This window comes from Mercenaria mercenaria, chromosome 9 (genome assembly GCF_021730395.1).
Source record: "Mercenaria mercenaria strain notata chromosome 9, MADL_Memer_1, whole genome shotgun sequence".
In the NCBI taxonomy this organism is placed as follows: Eukaryota; Metazoa; Mollusca; class Bivalvia; order Venerida; family Veneridae; genus Mercenaria; species Mercenaria mercenaria.
The window spans coordinates 35,828,722-35,849,545 of record NC_069369.1 but is presented as its reverse complement, the minus strand read 5'-3'; the positions used below and the strand labels follow the sequence as shown (position 1 = coordinate 35,849,545).

Here is a 20,824-nt window from a genome sequence, read left to right as displayed (position 1 = left end):
CATATGACACCAGTACTGGTTTTTCCAGGAAGCCGACTCGAGAGTGGTTCAAATAAGCTTAAAGCTTTCATCACAATCAAGCTAAAATAAATTAGTATAAAGTAACAAGAGCTGTCCTAAGACAGCGCGCTCCACTATTCGGGGATTTGACAGTAAAATGAATATGTCTCAATAAGAGACCTCTACTTTAAAAGGAAGATACACCAAGGGGCATAATTCTGTCAAGAACACAAATAATTAGAGTTATTGGGATTGTTACCACACATGCAGATGATGGTTGAGATATATTTTGAGTTTCAAGACATTATCTTATATAGTGCCAAAGTTATGTCCTGAAAACGAAATCTGTTAAAAAATTTAAGTAGGAAAGGGGCATAATTTGGTCAAAAATACAAATCAGAGTTATGGGGATTGTTACCACACATGCAGATGATGATGATAAAGCTACATTGTAAGTTTCAAGTCTTTATCTTATATTGCATTAAAGTTATATCCAGAAAGAAAAGATTGCAAAAAAAAACTAAATACAAAAGGGGCATAATTCTGTCAAAAAATACAACTAGAGTTATGGGGTTTGTAACCACACATGCAGATGATGATTATAAAGAAATATTTTTAATTTCAAGTCATTATCTTTTAAAGTACCAAAGATATGTCTATAAACGAAGCTTTCGAAAAAAATTTAACATGAAAATAATTCCAAGTATAACAACTTTGTGACCTTGACCTTGGGTATAATGGGCCCAGCCCCTGCAAATATTTTATTTGTATACTGGACAATGTTTATGTGAAGTTACAGTAAGATATAAGCAATAGTAACAAAGATATGACAGAAAAACAAAGGTTGCCGAAAAACTTTAACCTTAAAAATAATCTAAGTATAACACCCTGGTGACCTTGACCTTGGGTATAATGGGCTCAGCCCCTAAACATACTTTATTTGTATACTGGACAATGTTTATGTGAAGTTACAGTAAGATATAAGCAATAGTAACAAAGATATGACAGAAAAACAAAGGTTGATGAAAAACTTTAACCTTAAAAATAACCTAAGTATAACACCTTGGTGACCTTCACCTTGGGTATAATGGGCTCAGCCCCTACACATACTTTATTTGTATACTGGACATTGTTTATGTGAAGTTACAGTAAGATATAAGCAATAGTAACAAAGATATGACAGAAAAACAAAGGTTGCCAAAAAACTTTAACCAAGAAAGGTCACGCCGACGCCGGGGCGAGTAGAATAGCCCCCCTTTCTCCGAATAGTGGAGTTAAAAACTAAACTAAACTAAACGCAAAAAGGAGCATAACTCAATAATTAAACAAAACATCCATCTTTTATTATTAATAAAACCAAGCTTAAATAACACATAAGCACTGGACTATGTAAATCAATTACATAACAAATAACACAATATAATCATCACATGATTTCTTCTTTTTTAACAATTTAAGATTTGTTCTATTTAAAACAGAAATATTTACAGACAGCTCGATGATCATTTCCCTGCAACGAAAATGATTCTGTAAAGTTCGGGGCACACAACTGTATTTTAGAATTACATGACAGTGAAAGACATAAAATAGTACAAAGTGAATCATTTCAAATCCAGACAGAATACACTTACTGATTGGCTTGCTGGTCAATAAGTCAGAACAGTCAAAACTATTGCCCGAGTCCTGAAGAAATTAGGGCAAATAGTTTTCACTATTTGCTGGCAAGCCGTTCAGTAAATGTTTTATAACATGACATTAGAAACAAATTTTCATCTTGTCTTTCTTCAAGTTCTGATGTTAGGCCAGCAAAATTTAGTGTGAACTATAGCCTGAATTTATAGTACAGTACAAACTATGGACCAGCGATTTATAAAAGAAGTCATATTATACTATGCAATGTTTATAGCATGATCTAAACCTTATAAAAGCTTTTGTAATTTGTTTATACATGTTTATATAAAAAATGTTGGGCAATATAACAGATAAAATTGCAATTAGGTTTAAAAGCAAGTTAGTTAATATATATTATATCAGTTTGTACCTTGTAGTAACAATCTGGTAACAGAAAAATCAACAGGTGTCCAGAAATTAAGCATTCCAATTATGATAAAGTAAAGCCACTATAAAATCATTACTAGATTTTCATTTCCACTTATTCTGCTCCAAGTTTTTTTTTTCAGTTTTGGGAAATGGGGGATGGGCCAATCTGGAGCAGAAATTCACTTCATAGTGATTAAAATTAGGGGGAAATCGCACCAAAACGGAATTAGTATTTCTGCTAAATATGTTACACTCTAGAAGACATATTTGCTTACAAACACATTGTTGTATGTTTTAAATGGTATAAGAAGGAATAAATAAAAAAAAAACGAGTCCTCAAAACTTTTTGAGTTAAATAACAAAAATTATCTGACATTGATTATCTTTCCCCTTTAAAAGAAGAAGATTCAACAACAAAAGTCATAAAACAGCAATGATTACTAAGACATAATTATGATGTAAAGAACTATATATGTACACGTGTAAACACTTGATAAAAAGGTTCAGAACAACCTGGACCCAGTTGGTCAAAATTTTAACAGAAGATTACGCTAACAGGTGATTAACTTTTATTAGGGTTATATTTCAACATTTTAGAAAACTTAGAAAAACAAATGTATGAGTTAAGAATTATGAACACTTAAACATCTTTACAGTAAAATAAAAACATCAAACTAGTGTTTCCTACCTAGACTAACATTTTTAACCAAAATTTAACCAGAGGTTAGTCTAACAGCTGGTTAAAGTTTCAAACAACTGGGCCCTGGTACATGTATATAAACCATGAAGCCATATTAAACCAGATTTCAGTTAAGGGGAGGTAACAACACAACTTAACTGGGCATACAGAATCTGACTCAATGCTTTAAAATAAATGCCATTGGGAATATTACCTGAAAGTACCAGATTTTTTTTTTAAAAATATGCAAATGTCATTCCCTCACACATGTAAATGTAAACATTTATCCTACCTAAAGCATGTGTATCAAAGAAGAATCTACTTACATATAAAATCATATATATTTTTTTCTCATATCTATATTCAGTTTGATTTTTACACTAACTTATTTCATATCTCCAATACAAGAGATCACAGAGTGATCTTGGCACCCACCAATGTGCCATTTTTGAGTGTTCCAAATTTCAAGACTTATTGACTAGCTCAAGGTCAAATTTTCATTTCCGTACACAACATTGTGCATGTGGTCCGAATTCGAAAGCTGTAGCTTGAGAAATGTGAAAGTAGGTCACTAGGTCAATTTCAAGGACAAAGTTCTTTGTACACAAAACTATGCATGTGCATCAAGTTTGAAGGCTGTAGTTTGAGAAATTTGAAAGTAGGTCACTAGGTCAATCTTAAGGTCAAAGTTTATTTCGGTACACAAAACTATGCAAGTGGTCCAAATTTGAAGGCTGTAGCTTATGAAATGTGAAAGTAGGTCACTAGGTCAAAATCAAGGTCAAATTTCACTTCAGAACACAAATCTATGCATGTGGTCCAAATCTGAAGCCTGTACCTTCAAAAATGTGAAAGAAGGTCACTAGGTCAATGTCAAAGTTTGTTTCGGTACACAATCCAGCATGTGGTCTAAATTTGAAGCCTGTAGCTACAGAAATGTGAAAGTAGGTCACTAGGTCAATCTTAAGGTCAAAGTTCATTTTGTTACACAAAACTATGCAAGTGGTCCAAATTTGAAGGCTGTAGCTTGAGAAATGTGAAAGTAGGTCACTAGGTCAAAATCAAGGTCAAATTTTATTTCAGAACACAGAACTATGCATGTGCTCCAAATCTGAAGCCTGTACCTTCAAAAATGTGAAAGTAGGTCACTAGGTCAATGTCAAGGTCAGTTTGTTTCGGTATACAAAACTATGCATGTGGTCCAAATTTGAAGGCTGTAGCTTGAGAAATGTGAAAGTAGGTCACTAGGTCAAAATCAAGGCCAAATTTCATTTCAGTGCACAAAACTATGCATGTGGTCCAAATTTGAAGCCTGTAGCCACAGAAATGTGAAAGTAGGTCACTAGGTCAAAATCAAGGTCAACTCATGTCAAGGTTCATCTTGCCACTCAAAACCATACATGTCCAAATTTGAATATTGTAGGTTATTGACAAGAAGATTTTAAAAGCTTTTCCCTATAGTCTATATGAACCGTGTGACCCCCCGGGGCGGGGCCATATTTGACCCTAGGGGGATAATTTGAACAAACTTGGTAGAGAACCACTAGATGATGCTACATTACAAATATCAAAGCCCTAGGCTTTGTGGTTTGGACAAGAAGATTTTCGAAGTTTTTCCCTATATAAGTCTATATAAACCATGTGACCCCCGGGGTGGGGCCATATTTGACCCTAGGGGGATAATTTGAATAATCTTAGTAGAAGACCACTAGATGATGTCACATACAAAATATCAAAGCCCTAGGCCCTGTGGTTTTGGACAAGAGGTTTTTCGAAGTTTTTCCCTATATAAGTCTACATAAACCATGTGACCCCCGGGGCGGGGCCATATTAGACCCCAGGGAAATAATTTGAAACATCTTGGTAGAGGACCACTAGATGATGCTTCATACCAAATATCAAAGCCCTAGGCCCTGTTGTTTTGAACAAGAAGATTTTTAAAGTTTTTCCCTATATAAATCTATGTAAATTATAGAAATAAACAAAGGGCCATAACTCACTCAAAAATTGTTGAACCAGTCTGATTTTCAGAGGGACATAACTAGGGTATAAATACATCATTCTGACAAGAAATTGTTAACGGAAGGACGGACGGACGGAAGGACGACGGACCACGGACGCAGAGTGATTTGAATAGCCCACCATCTGATGATGGTGGGCTAAAAATAGACGTGGTAGGTATTATTACGATACTTTGAAATTATTTAAAGGCACTGACCTCCAGATTTTGACTAAAAAATCATCTTTCTTTACAACTGAAGTTTGGTCATATTACGAAAAATTAAAACATGAGTTTTTTGTTTTGTTTCTAAACTTTCTTAAAAAATGCCAATCAAGAAAAAAAATGCCCTAGTTGGGAATCAAACGCGGGCTGTTGTGGCAATAAAATTTTTCCAGCGTTCTAGACCAAAACACCGTAGAGGAGTACGTACTTAATAGTTGCAAAATATAAAGTTTTATAATTAAGGCAGTTTATCTCCAGTACCCCTTTACAAACGCTTTTCAATTTTGAATGGAAAAATAGCAAAAACAACTACATCTGATGTGTTTCTATAACATATAATCTGTCAGTAACTAAGTTTCAAAGCCTTCTTAACAAATGCAGCAATAACTTTCTGATTTCTAAAAACTTTCCTTTGTTTTTTTAAATTGTCGAATGATCTGGAGGTCAGTGCCTTAAATTTCAATATTTCATATTTTAAAATATAAACAATTATTACACATACTTTATGTAAAAACACAAAATTAACAAAGTTACGTGTATTAACAGTACTATGCATTAGGTTTATAATGATACACACTCAGTAAATTAATGTACAGTTAAACACAGTACATATGTGTACTACGACTAAAAACACTACAAGCTTTTTAAGAAGCAACTTTATGGTATGACATTTAATTATAACATTAGCTCTACATACAGTACTTGATACACTGCTTTTTTTTATTTAGCCAAGTTAAATATGCTCTACATTTTACGTTAATATTATCTTGAAAGATGGATGCACTTTATGACACTGTTTATTTACATAAAATGAGCCGCACCATGAGAAAACCTACATAGTGCATTTGCGACCAGCATAGATCCAGACCAGCCTGCGCATCCACACAGTCTGGTCAGGATCCATGCTGTTCGCTAACGGTTTCTCTAATTGCAATACCTAGGCTCTGAAAGCGAACAGCATGGATCCTGACCAGACTGCGTGGATGTGCTGGATCCATGCTGGTCACAAACGCACTATGTTGGTTTTCTCATGGTGCGGCTCAAATTATTCTGCAGGATGGTCATTTTTATTGTGAATACTGTAAAAACACCGAACATTGTATGCATGAAATTTCAAGGTTTTAGCTAAAAAGACTATTTCATGGAGATAAAAATCTGTGGATTTCAACCTTTGGAGGTAAAAAGAATGAGAATTTTGTTCACAGCAGACAGAAAATATGCCACAAAAATTAATTATTTCACTTTATGCGTATATTTTACATACTGTTTTAGGAATCGGCCAAAATGTCAATGTCAGTAACAGTAAAAATAATAGCCTGCTGTTGATTTATCTAAATTATCATGACTAAAATAAAACACTAGTATCTGAAATGTATCCAAGATGTGATCAAAAGAATAACCTTTTCAATTTTAATTCAAGTATTTTTTCTAACTCTGAATACCATTTCTATGTATGGACATTTTTTTCACAAACATGTCTTATAACTGACCATTATCAATGCACAATTTTACGATTGGCAATTTTGTTGTATAAAACTAAAACTTAGGTTGGGGCCATTATAAAGATGTCAGAATTCGTCAGTGATGAAAAGCTGCACTAACCATCTCTTGATGGACTACTTATTCAAGATTTTTTCTTGATTAATCACAACATCACCAGCACTAATAGGTAATAGTTAGGCCATACCAAAGTGGATCTATGCTTTGTGTCCCCCATCACTTTTGTTGTTATGATTTATCATCATCACAGTAGACACTTGCATGTTTAACATTTTCTGATTTTTTTTTATACATTTGTATCAGTGTCAGACAGCTGAATTTAACCTACCTGTCCAATAACACAAAATGTAGATCCAATTTAGTATGACATAATAATTGATATGTCAGCAAAGGGCAATCAAATGACTTATGTCTTATGTCAAAACATCTGGTATATCAACATAAAAAATTCTACGAAATTCAGATCCATCATTATGGTGAATAAGCTGGAGGTGGAGGGAGATTCAGCAGTGGTGGCTCAGGAACAGGGGGAGGTAATATATCCATTCCTTCATAGTCATCTAAGAGTGACTCCCCCTGACTATCCTCATGCAATGGGTGGCGCTTCAAGCAGTTGAATGCAGTAGCAATTACACTAAGCCCGCCACCTGCAGTCACAAGGTAAAAACTTATATCAAAGTCTATGATCACTTTGCTTCCTGGATGAGCTTTAGTCTCTTTCTGAAGAGTTTCAACCTCTGTTGTCAGCCAATAGCAGAATAAGTTTATCACTACACTCAATATCACTGAAACAAAACGGAAACATTAAATTAGCTTCAAACTCATGGTAAAGTTAAACAAGAGGGTCATGATGACTCTATTTTGCTCACCTGTTAAACTCATGAAGACAGGGTCATAAATGTGGCCTCTACAGTGTTAACAAGTTTTTCCTTTGATTTGAGTGGTGACCTAGTTTTTGACCCCGCATGACCCAGTTTCGAACAAGCCTGGGAATCATCAAGATAAACATTCTGACCAAGTTTCATGAAGATAGGGTCATAAATATGGCATCAAGTGTTAACAAGCTTTTCCTTTGATTTGACCTGGTGGCCTAGTTTTTGACCCCATATGATCAAGTTTCGAACTTGGCATAGGAATCATCAAGATAAACATTCTGACCTGTTTCATGAAGACAGGGTCATAAATGTGGCCTCTAGGATGTTAACGAGCTTTTCATTTGATTTGACCTGGTGACCTAGTTTTTGACCCCACATGATCCAGTTTCGAAACTGGCCTAGAAATCATCAAGATAAACATTCTGTGCAAGTTAGTATCAAATTAAAGCATAAATGAAACCTCTATATGGCTGAAAGGGCCAAAACAGAAAATTAAACCGATGATGGAATTTAGCCGGTTTTCGAAAGGAACCAAGATCTTATTGTGATTTATTATATAAGTTGTGTGTAAGTGTGGTTAAAATCGAATGTAAAATGTCACTTCTATCCTGTTCACAAGGTAAAAATTAACAAATTTTGGCTCTTTCAAGGGTCAATCAGGGGCCGTAACTCCAGAACCTATGATTGGATCTGACGGATTCATCATGGAATCCAAGATCTATTGTTGTTAAAGATATTTTGCAAGTCCGTATCAAATCAAACCATAAATGAAGTCTCTATATGGCTGCAAAAGCCGAAATAGCAAAATTTGGCCCTTTAAAGTGCCGTAACTCTGGAGCCCATGATGGAATCTGGCCAGTTTTCGAAAGGAACTGAGATGTTATGCCAATATACATGTGTTGCAAGTTTGAATAAAATCAATTGCAAAATGTGGTCTCTATCATATTCACAAGCCAAAATAGCAAACTTTGGCCCCTTTAAGGGGCCATAATTCTGAAACCTATGATGGGATCTGGCCAGTTTTCGACAGGAACTGAGATATTATGCCAGTTGATACCAAGTTGTGTGCAAGTTTGATTAAATTTTAAAATCGATTGCAAAATGTGGTCTCTATCGTGTTCACAAGAAATTGTGGACAGACGGATGACAGACGAAGGGCGATCACAAAAGCTCACCTTGTCACTACATGACAGGTGAGCTAAAAATCAAATATCTTCAGTTATAATTTGAAATGAAATGTTTCTGAAGTTTACCAATAAGAAAAGAAGTGAAAAATGGTAGTACTAAAGTTTTTGAGATATTTGCTCTTGATTAAAGAGAGTGGCATTATGCGCATCTTACTTCACATAGTGTGTTTTGGTGAATGTTTTATAAAAGCAATTTTCGGTTGCTGTGCAAAATGTGTTAAATTAACGATAATGCCGCATAAGTATTTGAAGTTGATACTTTAGAAATAAACCAGACTAATATAATAATAGTTCTTTTCTTCAATCTTCTACGCAGTGATCTCCCTTACCTATAGGTAGATATTTCTGAAGTTGAAGGGAAGCAACTCTGGCATGCAGTTGGACTTTTCTTAAAAAGACTGCCCCAGTCAAAATAAGAAAAGTCATATTTGGAAACTTACTATTTCGTACTGGTAACAGGAAGAGTTTGGTATATTGGGTTAAAAGCTATAATTTCTTCCTTTTTGCATGCTAGAATTTTCCTTGAAAAATGCGCATAATTCCACTTTAACATTTAATCTTCAGAAAGAGTTTTATCAATTAACAAAAAAGTTGCTATATATCTGTGGGTTCCTTATGCCAGATTCAGGCTTCACTGTTTTACCGATAAATAATGTTATGCAATATCTTAAACAACTTAAACCATAAGCAAATATAAATTGTTTATAATAATATTAAATATCAATTATTCACACATTACTCAACTTAGTTGAACTTCGTCCGTCTGAACTCAGAAAATTCGAGCACCACCCTTTAGGGCTGTAACGAGTATCCGAGTACTCGGATATCCACGAGTTTGACCAAAAGTTCGAGTACGGATATTCGTCATTGTCAAGATCGTTGGATCGCGATCTTTTCATTGATACATGCAATTTGTAAAATTCTATCAAGAAAACTAAATTAAAGCCAAATTAAACGTCTTCAACGAATTTTCTTGCACATCTAAGACGATTGCGCATTGTCAGATTCTAAACCGGATGTAAACAGATGTCTTAGGTAGAGTTATAGCATCGGTCTTATTTTCGAACTAAAATTATCTGTCAAAACAGTGAAGGTTTGGCCCCGGTCGATTTTCTGTATAAACAGGACAGGGTAGATATAAAGGCATATCTGTCTTACTGGTTATTTATCATTATTAATTCTTTAATATATCTGGGGAATGAGGAACGGTTAATGATTCTACATGGCGGGTGTTTTAAAATTCCTAGCTGCGTACTTCCGGTTCAGGCTAAAACATAAACATCAGAACAAAAAGTCGACCAGACGCTCGGCTGTTATCCATCCACTTTTTTTCAAGTGAAAATTAGGGAAATAAAGTGGTGGTTGGGAGACACATTCCACACCACCTGGATATGCATCTATGTTCGCACTATACATATATGCCACGAAATTGGATTTAAAAATACAAAATGGATGAATGGCAGAGTTCAAAGTGAGGCCCGGTCAGGCTAATTTTGGTCTATAAAATTTGGGTGATTTGGCCAATTTTCACTACATCTGGCATGGAAAGCGACAGGTGCATAGGACCGGAGAGTCATCTTTATGTAGTCTATAGTATCTGCAATAGTCCATAGTAGTTTCAAAGAAAAATAAGCAAAAACGAGATTTCTATGGATATTTCAACACTGGTACCCACACGTCAATGTGGAATTCGCAAATCTGTACTCCCCTGCCACCTAATAGACATTTTTCATTTAAGTAACTAAATTCAATAAAAAGTTAGATACAAAATTTCTGTCCAAGAAATAAAATTTTCTTATCAAAAAAATGCGGAACTGTTACTTAAAATATTGTGATTATTAATGACTGACGTCATACCGTTCATCTGCAAGAATGTACAGACATTACAGAAGTCCACCCGCGAAACCTGACTTTAATTAATGAGCAAAACATTAAACATAGGTCAAAACTATTAAACTGAGCACTATGAGAACTGCAAAGCTTAGATTCCATACAGAAAACAGTACAAAAATAACAGGCTTGCATTTTTGTATCCTTACAAGTTGTTGCTTTTGATCTGTGGTTCGAATCTGTGAATCGTCAGCCCCGACTCGCGGATCGGATCGGATCGCCACTTGTCTGACGATCCACAGCCCTACCACCCTTTGCTTGAACTCATTTTCAGGTCCTGGCAAAATTTCTTTATAATGTATTTTGTTTGATGGATTGAAATACCAACATGACCAATGACTCAAATTTTGCCATTCGAGTTTGAGTGAACAAAGTTCAACTGTACAGGGATTTTTTCCTTCTTTATAAAGTACCCCTTTAAGGACCTTTTCCCAATTGAAAAATGCAATCTTTTTTCCCAATTATCATCCAAAAATGACCAAATTAAGTTTGCATTTTGATGATTGCAGAAAGAAAACTTAGTTACATTGACATTCACCATGATTTAACCATTCAAACAGTTTGTTTGATGATATTTACATGGAATTAAAGGAAGAAGCATTCTAAATGATGTTATTAATTAACTATATGAATTCCCAATCTGAGTAAAAACCCTGCTATTTTTCCCAATTTATCCGGTACCTGACCTTTTTCCAAAAGGGAAAAAAAAATCACTGCTGTATAATGGTTTAATACTAGATTTCATTTATATATCTACTGCTCAACTCATGGAATAAAATCTAATATGTACTGAGCAGGGAAGGATGAAGAAAAGCAACTCACCAGTAACAATACTTGGAATAGCATTTACCCGCAGCAGTTTGCAAGGCCTATTCTTGGGTAAAGTGAGATCGAGAATAAAGGCGGCCAGACTTGATATAATGGCGAGGAAACAAAATGCGATCACTGTCTTCATAAGTAATGCAGCCTTGAATGTGACACAGTTGTCCATTTCTGAAATCAATGACAACATCACAGTAAAAATTTAAATGAGCCTGGGATTTAGTTATAAATGAAAAGTCTGACAAGTCTTCTTTCCAAAGCTTGAATGTCTTTTAACAGAGTTTATAAGGAAATCCTGGTAATCAATACCTGAAATTAGGCCCAGTCCTGATTATTTTTTTGTTAAATTTTGGAAGTCTAACAGCAATAAAGTAAAAAAAAAATACATGTATTTCAACAAATGATAATCTGTCCTTCAAAGTTTAACTGCACATGTTTGTTTCCTGAAATTCCCATATTGTTGCAATTTATATTTATAATTATCATTTATGAGACCTCAACACACTCATACACTGGTTAACTTTTACAAATTTTCCATTCATAAGCAACAATTTAAGAGAAAGCTGTATATTCTAAACTTAGCCATTAAATGGAGATACAGTAAAAACAAAATTTGCAATAAGGTGTAGATTACTAGACTCCTAGTAAAAAGGTTTCCAGGCTGCTACAGATTTACAGTCAACTCGTCCCCTCATCAACTCATCCATTTTGGTTATTTCGTCCCCCTTCACGATTTCAAATTGGTCATTTCGTCCCCGCTATTTTTTACTTATTTTTCGATAAAGTTTGCTAGAATATAATATAATTATATTGTAAAATACAAGAACCTTATAAATGCCAAAATTTGAAATGTTTTATGACTTTTATCTTAAAACTATATTTTTTTGTTTTACAAATATTGTTTTGTTATAAAAGTGCAAAGTGTGTACCAGTTTTTAATTTTAGGGATAAAGTTTGCTGTAATCATGATTTTTGTTTAAATATATGTACTTAATTGCCTAAAACTTTACAATGTCATGTTTTTGTAAAAAAATGATACATTGCTTTTGCTTAAAAATGTCAGATTTTATGTGGAATTATAGAATGTATATCAGTATTAAATTTTGAAGGAAGGCTTACATAAGGTACAACAAAGAGGTGAAGAGTGGTGACTAGTTACATATTAACATTTCAGGACTTGGAAAAAAAGGCATTTAATAATAAACTTAAAATGAACATGTGAAGAGTAATGACTTAGTGATATTATAAGTGCAAATAAGTTGATACTACATGTATGACAGTATCATTTAATGATTAGCTGCTGCATTGCATGTATTTATTGTAATTTATTATTTTATTTATTAGGAGTGTTAAAGAGACGTTTTACACTTTACATGTGTTTTTAGTACCTATATGTATGTATAAAAGCTTCCGTTAAGTAATACCAATTACCATGAACATAAATGTAACCGCAGTATTAAATCTCCCACATGAATACCTCAATCTCCCACTTCGGAATGCAAAAACTCCCACTTGGCATTCAGAAAAAGTTGGGATGTCTGCCAGGGGGTACAATCTGCATACCACTGGTGCAGACCAGGTTAGAAAGACGGCTTCGCGTGTATCGGTGCTATACACCGGGCACGTTAAAGTCTAATAAAGAACCAGACTGTCTATTCGCAAAGAGCTAGGCTAAGTTAGCCGGACAGGCCTGTATTTAAATCTGTTCTCTCTATCTGTTCTGGGGGCTTTATCTCACTCTGTCCCTCTGGTCAGATCGCTCTGAGTCTGTACTAATAGAGGATGAATTTCGCGCCCTGTGTGGCTGCGTTTCTATAATTATGTAAAGCGCCTTTGAACGTGTTTATCATGAAAAGGGCGCTATATAAATCTGGTACAATTATAATAATAATAAGTATGTTAGACTAATAAAAGAGCTTCTTCTAATGGCAGTGAAAACATCTGTTTAGATAACCTTGTTAAAACATTTTTTGAACAAGTACCATAGATTGTTATGTTGTATGTTAAATTTTCATTGGTTAATTTGATTGCTATTATGCAAATGAATTTGAAAAATGATTACTTATAAAAGAATGATAGTGACTGATATATTACGTATCAATTTTGATATATACTTCCAAATTGCTTAACTGAATAATTACATTGTGTTTTCATCATCTTTCTTTGTGATACTCACTGATAGTTGAAGGGGCCCAGGCCTGTGATTTAGGGAAAAATAGCTTGGTATTTGGGCAAAGGGGAATAAAAAACCTGATGTAAAGTCAATTTTTGAGGAAACTGCATCTTTTAAAAGAATTTTTTTTCTGAGGGGGAGGGGCGGCCCCTATTATGAAGGGGAAAAAACCCTTGAACATGATATTGTGATTACACGGTACAGTTTTTGCAACATGCACAAATACTAAAATTAAACTAATTAATATTACTTGTTTAAATTTACTGAAATAGGACATTCTAAGCTAAGAAGTAATGTTGAAGTTACAAGTACCGAAGTATAATACTTAACAAAAGTAAAAAGTACCAACAGATTAACATGTTAATAATTACAGTATTTACACTGAAGGTAAGCTTTTCTTGCAACATTGTATGTTTTTATCACTAATCTATTAATTGATAAGCAGTTAATCGGCTGTTTTGCAGCTCCTTAATTTATTCTTTTGGGGGACGAAATTATCAAAAACTGGGACGAGTTGAGTCGAACTGTTAACTGGGGAACGTGTTGACTAGGGGATAAATTGGTATCAAGTCACGCAACTCACCCCCAAGTCAACTGTCCCCAATTTGGTCATTTCATCCCCCTCATGATAAAATTTGGTCAACTCGTCCCCCTTTTGGTCAATGCGTCCCCCTTTTGGTAATTTTTCCCCCTTAATATTTTAGGCACTTTTGCTTTTTTATGATATCCTTGTCTTTGAAAACTGGTAATTAAAATCATCGTGACATTTGAATGAGTTATATTGGAAATGGTTAACTTTAAATAATTAGGTCGGATAAAATAATAAGAGTTTGAAAATAAGCAGCATCAAATACGAACATTTTAACAGCAATCGAATTAGGGATAACCCGGACCATGGGACAACCCGGACCATATTAGGGACAACCCGGACCATGTTGAGGACAACCCGGACCACGTTTTAAGACGACCCGGACCATGTTTCTGAAAGTTCTAGGATACTATTTACTTGGAAATATATGTTATTTTGATGTCTTAACAATAACAACTAAAAATTTTGCTGAAATTCATCACAAATGCATGTTTGTAACGTTTTTTAGTGAAATAAAAAACAAGAGCTGTCTGATGATAGTGCGCTCGACTATTCGAAGAATTGATTGAAGAATGGGGTCAAAATATTTCCAAGGATATTCAGACAAAAAAAATAAATAGATTAGACAAACAATGTTCCTGTATTACTATGATTTCGATAAGTCTTGCACTAAATGGCAATATATGAGGCAATTTCAAAGTCCAAAAAGGGCCATAATTCAGTCAAAATAGTTATGTACTCTTGCCTACAGATGGAAATCATAATGATAAACAAGTGTTCAAAGTTTAAAAGCCATATGTCAAATAGTTTTGACAAAACATGGACTTGTATGAAAACAGAACCAATTTCAAAGTCCAAAAAGGGCCATAATTCAGCCAAAATAGATGACAGAGTTATGTTCTCTTTCCTACAGATAGAGACTATTATACTAAACAAGTGATAAAAGTTTCAAAGCCGTATGTCAAACACTTTACAAAAAATATGAAATGGTACGAAAAACTTAACCAAGATTTCTAAGTCAAAAGGGGCCATAATTTAGCTAAAATCCTTGATGGAGTTATGTACTCTTGCCTATAACTGGACATGGTGATGGTAAACAGGTGTTGAAAGTTTCAAAGCTTTACCTCAAAAGACTTTGTCAAAATATGAACTGGTACGAAATATTAACCCAGATTTCTAAGTCAAAAAGGGCCATAATTCAGCCAAAATCCTTGATGGAGCTATGTGCTCTTGCCTATAACTGGACATGGTGATGGTAAACAAGTGTTGAAAGTTTCAAAGCTTTATCTCAAAATACTTTGTCTAAATACGAACTGGTACGAAAAACTTAACCAAGATTTCTAAGTCGAAAAGGGCCATAATTCAGCCAAAATCCCTGATGGAGTTATGTACTCTTGCCTATAACTGGCCATGGTGATGGTAAACAAGTGTTGAAAGTTTCAAAGCTTTATCTTAAAACACTTCGTCAAAATATGAACTGGTACGAAAAACTTTACCATGATTTCTATGTCAAAAGGGGCCATAATTCAGCCAAAATCCTTGATGGAGTTATGTGCTCTTGCCTATAACTGGCCATGATGATGGTAAACAAGTGTTGAAAGTTTCAAAGCTTTATCTCAAAAGACTTTGTCAAAATGTGAACTGGTACGAAAAACTTAAGGCCATAATTAAAAATTTGTTTGTTTGCAGTGCTCCGACCGACCCATCAAAATCGTCCCGACCCAAAAAATTTTTTAGGCAGTTTAGAGGGGCAATTTTTTTTATATATGTTTTGATCCTTTCTGATGCAAAATGCATTTTCAGCAGACGTTTTCCTTTTCGTATTTTGATATACAGCAGATCATTCAACGTTTAGGGTACGCGACCATATTGCCGTCTTTGCACGTGTTTCGGAAGTCACAAGTTCCGATCTGAGTCAGAAAGTCGCTCAAACATCTTTACTTTGTCTTTCTCACATGATTTTACGGTGACCTATGTATATTTGATAAATAATTTTCTAATAAACAAATGTTTCGGCGGTATATGACCTGTTTGTGTCGGTTCGCCGTAAATCCCAACTCATTCTTTTAATAAACAATGTCGTCTGACACAATGCCACGGACCTGACCAATGAGTCAGTCAACATGACCACGGTCTAAAAAATTATTCTGATTTTCTGCCGATTAGTTTCAACATTTAAAAGTTTATAAATTAAACAGACATCTGAATTTTTGATCATGCACCAGAATAATCCGCAACTTGAATGGTAACTATTCACATTTTTATGTATTAATTGAGACCTTGTTCGAACACGTAATAAAGCCACATACCTCGATTTTTTTTTGTAAATCGTAATTTTCCTTTCCTTGCAAACATGATTTAACTTTTAAATCCCAGTTTTATCCGACACATTTGGTGACAAAATTGCATAAACATCTTGAAAAATACACTGGCACTTGTCGGCTAAGTTCAAAGGAAAGATGGGAATCGGCATTTGGCCTTTGATGTAAGATGAAAGGAAGCAGTTTGACAGCTAAATGTTGCGATGGGTGTGATGTAATTTGACCTAATTCTACAAGTACAATTTGTGTATTACCTAATACACTTTGATTTAAAAGGACTGAGATGATTTATGGATTTGCAATTTGCTGTGAACTTCGTTTCTTGTTCCTTACTTGAAGGAACTAAATCATAATTTGACATACTTCAGCTTGTGTTTAAAAGTGAAGCCTTTCAATTCTAAAGCCTTAATTTTCACTAAAATTGAGACTAACAATTAAGCATGTGAAGCTCCACAGCTGGTCACAATCACCCTCTTCTGCACAGACCTGTATTCAAAGGGTTGGGGTGGAGGGGTTGGGAGGCCTATATGCTGCTCCCCTGCCCCAAGTTGCCCGAGAAGTTACCTTTATTTAACAAAGTTGAACATGTATCAGAACCCACCATTTCAAACAAAGGGGTCCGGCACATGAGTGGATTAAGTTTAATGACTTAATTTTGAGTCCTAGAGCCATAATTATGTAAGAAATCATACTAATATAACTACTAGAAATCTATAATCCATTCCACTCATGTGCCGGACCCCTTTGATTTCAAACTTGTATTTAAAAAATATTCTGGAATTCGATCTTTTATATCTACCGCCAAATTTTGGACTGGAATGTGGATTTCATATGCAACAGCACTTCCTGTGTCCAGATAAATAATATCAGTGCACGCAAAATTTAGACAAAAATGTAACAGTTGCCATCATTTCATTCCTAACAAAGATGAAACACAGGCCATCATTTCATTCCTATCAAAATATGTAAAAGATGCCACTATTATTTTCATTCCTACCAAAAGATGTAAACAGAGGGCACCATTTCATTTCTATCATCAAAAACGGTAAAAAAAGGCCACTATTTCATTAATAGAGGTAGCATAGGCCACCCTTTCATTACTGTCAAAAGAAGTAATAGAGGCCACTATTTCATTCCTGTCAATAACTGTAACTGAGGCCGCTATTTCATTCCTGTCAAGAGATGCCACAATTTCATTAATATATTTTTAACATTTCCAGGGGGATGGCAGCAAACATTCTTCTTTGCCTACCTTCCGCACCCCCATCTCGCCAAAAACAGGTTGGACAGCTTAGGCCTGCAGTGAGGTCATTATAAACCTTCTGTCTCTTTCTGTACCCAGATTGATGACATTTGAGTACTCAAAACTTAGACCAAAATGCAACAAAGGCCATTATTTCATACACTAAGGGTCTGACAGCATCTGCATGAAGTCAGAACAACTGTCCTGTAAAAGGTTTTAAGGAATGAGGGTTCGGAGTGTCCAGATCGTTCGCTGCATTCTTGGTCTATATCCAAAGTACTGTCATTCAGTTTCAATTTTGATTAATTATAAAATGAAAGATCTGGTTACATAAATGTCTACATGCAAGTTTGTGCTCTGTGAAATTCCTTGTAGAATTTGTCTGCCATGTATGTTCTTACTCTCTGAAATTCATGAAGATGTTTCAATGTCCGCTAAGAAAATTTGTGTACACTTTTACACAAAAAAAAAAAAAAAAAAAAAAAAAAAAATCCCTACCTACCTACCCACTCCTAAAAATCTGGGTCGGAGCACTGCAAACAAACAATTTTTTAATTATGGCCTAACCAAGGTGTGACGCCGACACCGACGCCGTGGTGAGTAGGATAGCTCTACTTATTCTTTGAATAGTCGAGCTAAAAATGAGACAAATTGTAGCTTTAATATGTTTGACTACCTTTAAAAGTTGGTTTTAGTTGTGAAATTAATACATTTATGTCTGAATTAATAAATTTGTATGCTGACGTAATTTGTCTGAATGTATGCTTAGTGAAAACACATTTACAAAAAAGGACATCATCCATCTCCACAGTAATCTACAAATCATAATTATCTAATTATATTTCTAGGGATTAACATAAGAATACAATCATTTTACAAGTCCAATATAAAGTATATATTGATACACAGTACAGGTTTTCCTAACATTTGGTACGGATCGTCCTTAGCATGGTCCGGGTCGTCTATGATATAGTCCGGGTCGTCCATAACATCAACCTAGAACTTAGTTTTACTAAAAATGAGCATATTATTCGTCTTTGGCTGTACTATTTATTCTGAAACATCAAGAAACATTATTTGATAAAAAATTGTGGCAATAGAACTTGCAGAGATATGGTCCAGGTTGTTCTGAAACGTGGTCCGGGCTGTCCCGAGTATGGTCCGGATTGTCCCAGTACCATAAATAATGTTGTAGCAGACTTGTAAAAAATAGAGAAAAAACAGAAGAAAAAAACCCAGAAAATCCTCCTTGTTAAATCGATCATTTTTGAAGCAAAAAGTTCTTCAAACAAACGAAAAGTTATGTATATTTTTAGCATTAAATATACTTATAAATTTGAAAAAAAAAAATGACTTAATTTATGATATATTTTGATTTTTTTCCAAAAATACGTTTAAAGGGGGCCGAAAAGACCAATTTGAAATCGCCGAGGGGGACGAAATGACCAGATCTGGGACGAATTGACTCGGGGACGAGTTAACTATAAATCGACAAATTGACCTGATACCCTGCTACGGAAACAGGCTGATTCGGACCGTGGCTGATTCGGACCATGGCTGATTCGGACCAAATATTTTGGCTGATTCGGATCACATACTTTGAATAAAACTATTAAAAGTAGATAATGACCATATATTTTGGCTGATTCAGACCACAAACTTTTATTTAACAGTCAATAATGACCATAAATTTTGGATGGTTCAGCAATTTTCAGAAAATAATGTTGATTATAGCTTATATAGACATTTAACTTGAAGTAAGGACATAAAATATACACCATACAAACAGGTAAGAAGTTTTGACAAACTAAAATGCATCATTTATTTATGCATTTAAATAAGGACTTTAATTGTTCTTTGCATCAGACATTAAACTTAATACTCGTAAATATTATTTTTACTCATGGCATTAGTGTCAGGAAAACTTAAACAATTTGGGCCGAATAAGCGAAGTAAATTTGGTCCGAATCAGCCTGTATTCCCTGCTACCTACTGGTATGCTTCATCGATAAACGATCATTTATCATTTTCAGTAATCGCCTCTAGTCAAGTATACTAATGATTAGACACAAAAACACAAACAAGTACTAACTGTCTTTGATATTTGGTCCAAACTGATACACAACATGGGTGATTGAGTCGTCTGTGAAATCACGCTCTTGAGATATAAACTTTCCAGGGAAAAAGAATTGATAAGCTCCCAAATGATGTAATGGCTCACTCTCCACCATACATCCGCCTCCATGCAGCTTTATCCATTTTGGTTCAGCTAATGACGTACATATCAAGACAATTGCAAGCATGTTACAAACTGCAGCTGCGAAATTTTTCTCTCCGCGTTTCAATCGAGTTCGACGGTGGCGATGGTGTTCTCTGTGCCGACTTCTGCTTCGCCGGGATCTACTTCTCCGAGAACTGGACTCTCTTCCTTCACTTCTTGAAGGCATGTCAGCTAATTATTGATTAAACATATAAAATATTTATTTTTGTTATTTTTTCTACTTCCTGTTTACTTTTACCGGAAGCATGATTGCGCATGCGGCAATGTTTTAACCCAACGAAATTTATTGTCACGCAAGGAATACGACAGACTAGGACAAAGGTCAAGTGTAACGTATATACATATCCAATTACCTTTGTCAAGTGTAAGGTATGTACATATCCAATTTACTTATCAGATAATATGTATATACATGTTCACAGTTAAGTCAGGGAATAAACAGTTGTTGCTAGATGAAAAAACTATACATTGTAAATGTTAACAGCTACAGTATCCCCAAACAACCTATTTCCGACCACCACCTATTTTCGACCGTATAAGACATCTTTACAAGCCAAACTTATCAGTTGCGATTGTTTCATTATTTACAGTGGAGACTATTATTTATATATCTTTTGCACTAAATGTATATTCCTTAAACCATGTTTCCTTCCAAAATTCCGCGTAGGCCTACTACACAAAATTATTTTGACAATGCAATCCTGATGCCTGTCCTTGCAACAGCTTTCTTCACTTTCTGAGCATTTTTTTTTTTAATATTCGGAGTGTCAAAAGCTTAGCAGTAATGTAATGCATTGTCATCTGTGACATCTATCAATGTAACAGTTGTGACACCTAGCTTTTCTGGAGTTATTGAACCCATGATATAGTTCTTTAGATAATGCACTTTTGTCTGCCATTTACTTTACCCTTTCCCCCCTGTAATCTAGCTTCCAATTCAGGCAAGTGTACCTACAGTATATTGATCTGCCATGTTCGTTTTGATGTTTCTTATCATACT

At 34.8% G+C, this 20,824-nt stretch overlaps 1 protein-coding gene across 1 annotated transcript; it reads right to left on the bottom strand.

The window, feature by feature from the left end:
* Nucleotides 1-1,321: 1,321 nt before the first annotated feature.
* On the bottom strand, nucleotides 1,322-20,072 carry LOC123546905 (transmembrane protein 127-like). Its single transcript, XM_045333549.2, has 3 exons — nucleotides 19,636-20,072; nucleotides 11,218-11,388; nucleotides 1,322-7,228 (listed from the first exon to the last, which is right to left on the bottom strand). Exons 1-3 carry the CDS (start codon nucleotides 19,988-19,990, stop codon nucleotides 6,915-6,917), a joined length of 840 nt encoding a protein of 279 aa, XP_045189484.1. The 5' UTR covers nucleotides 19,991-20,072; the 3' UTR covers nucleotides 1,322-6,914.
* Nucleotides 20,073-20,824: the final 752 nt, after the last annotated feature.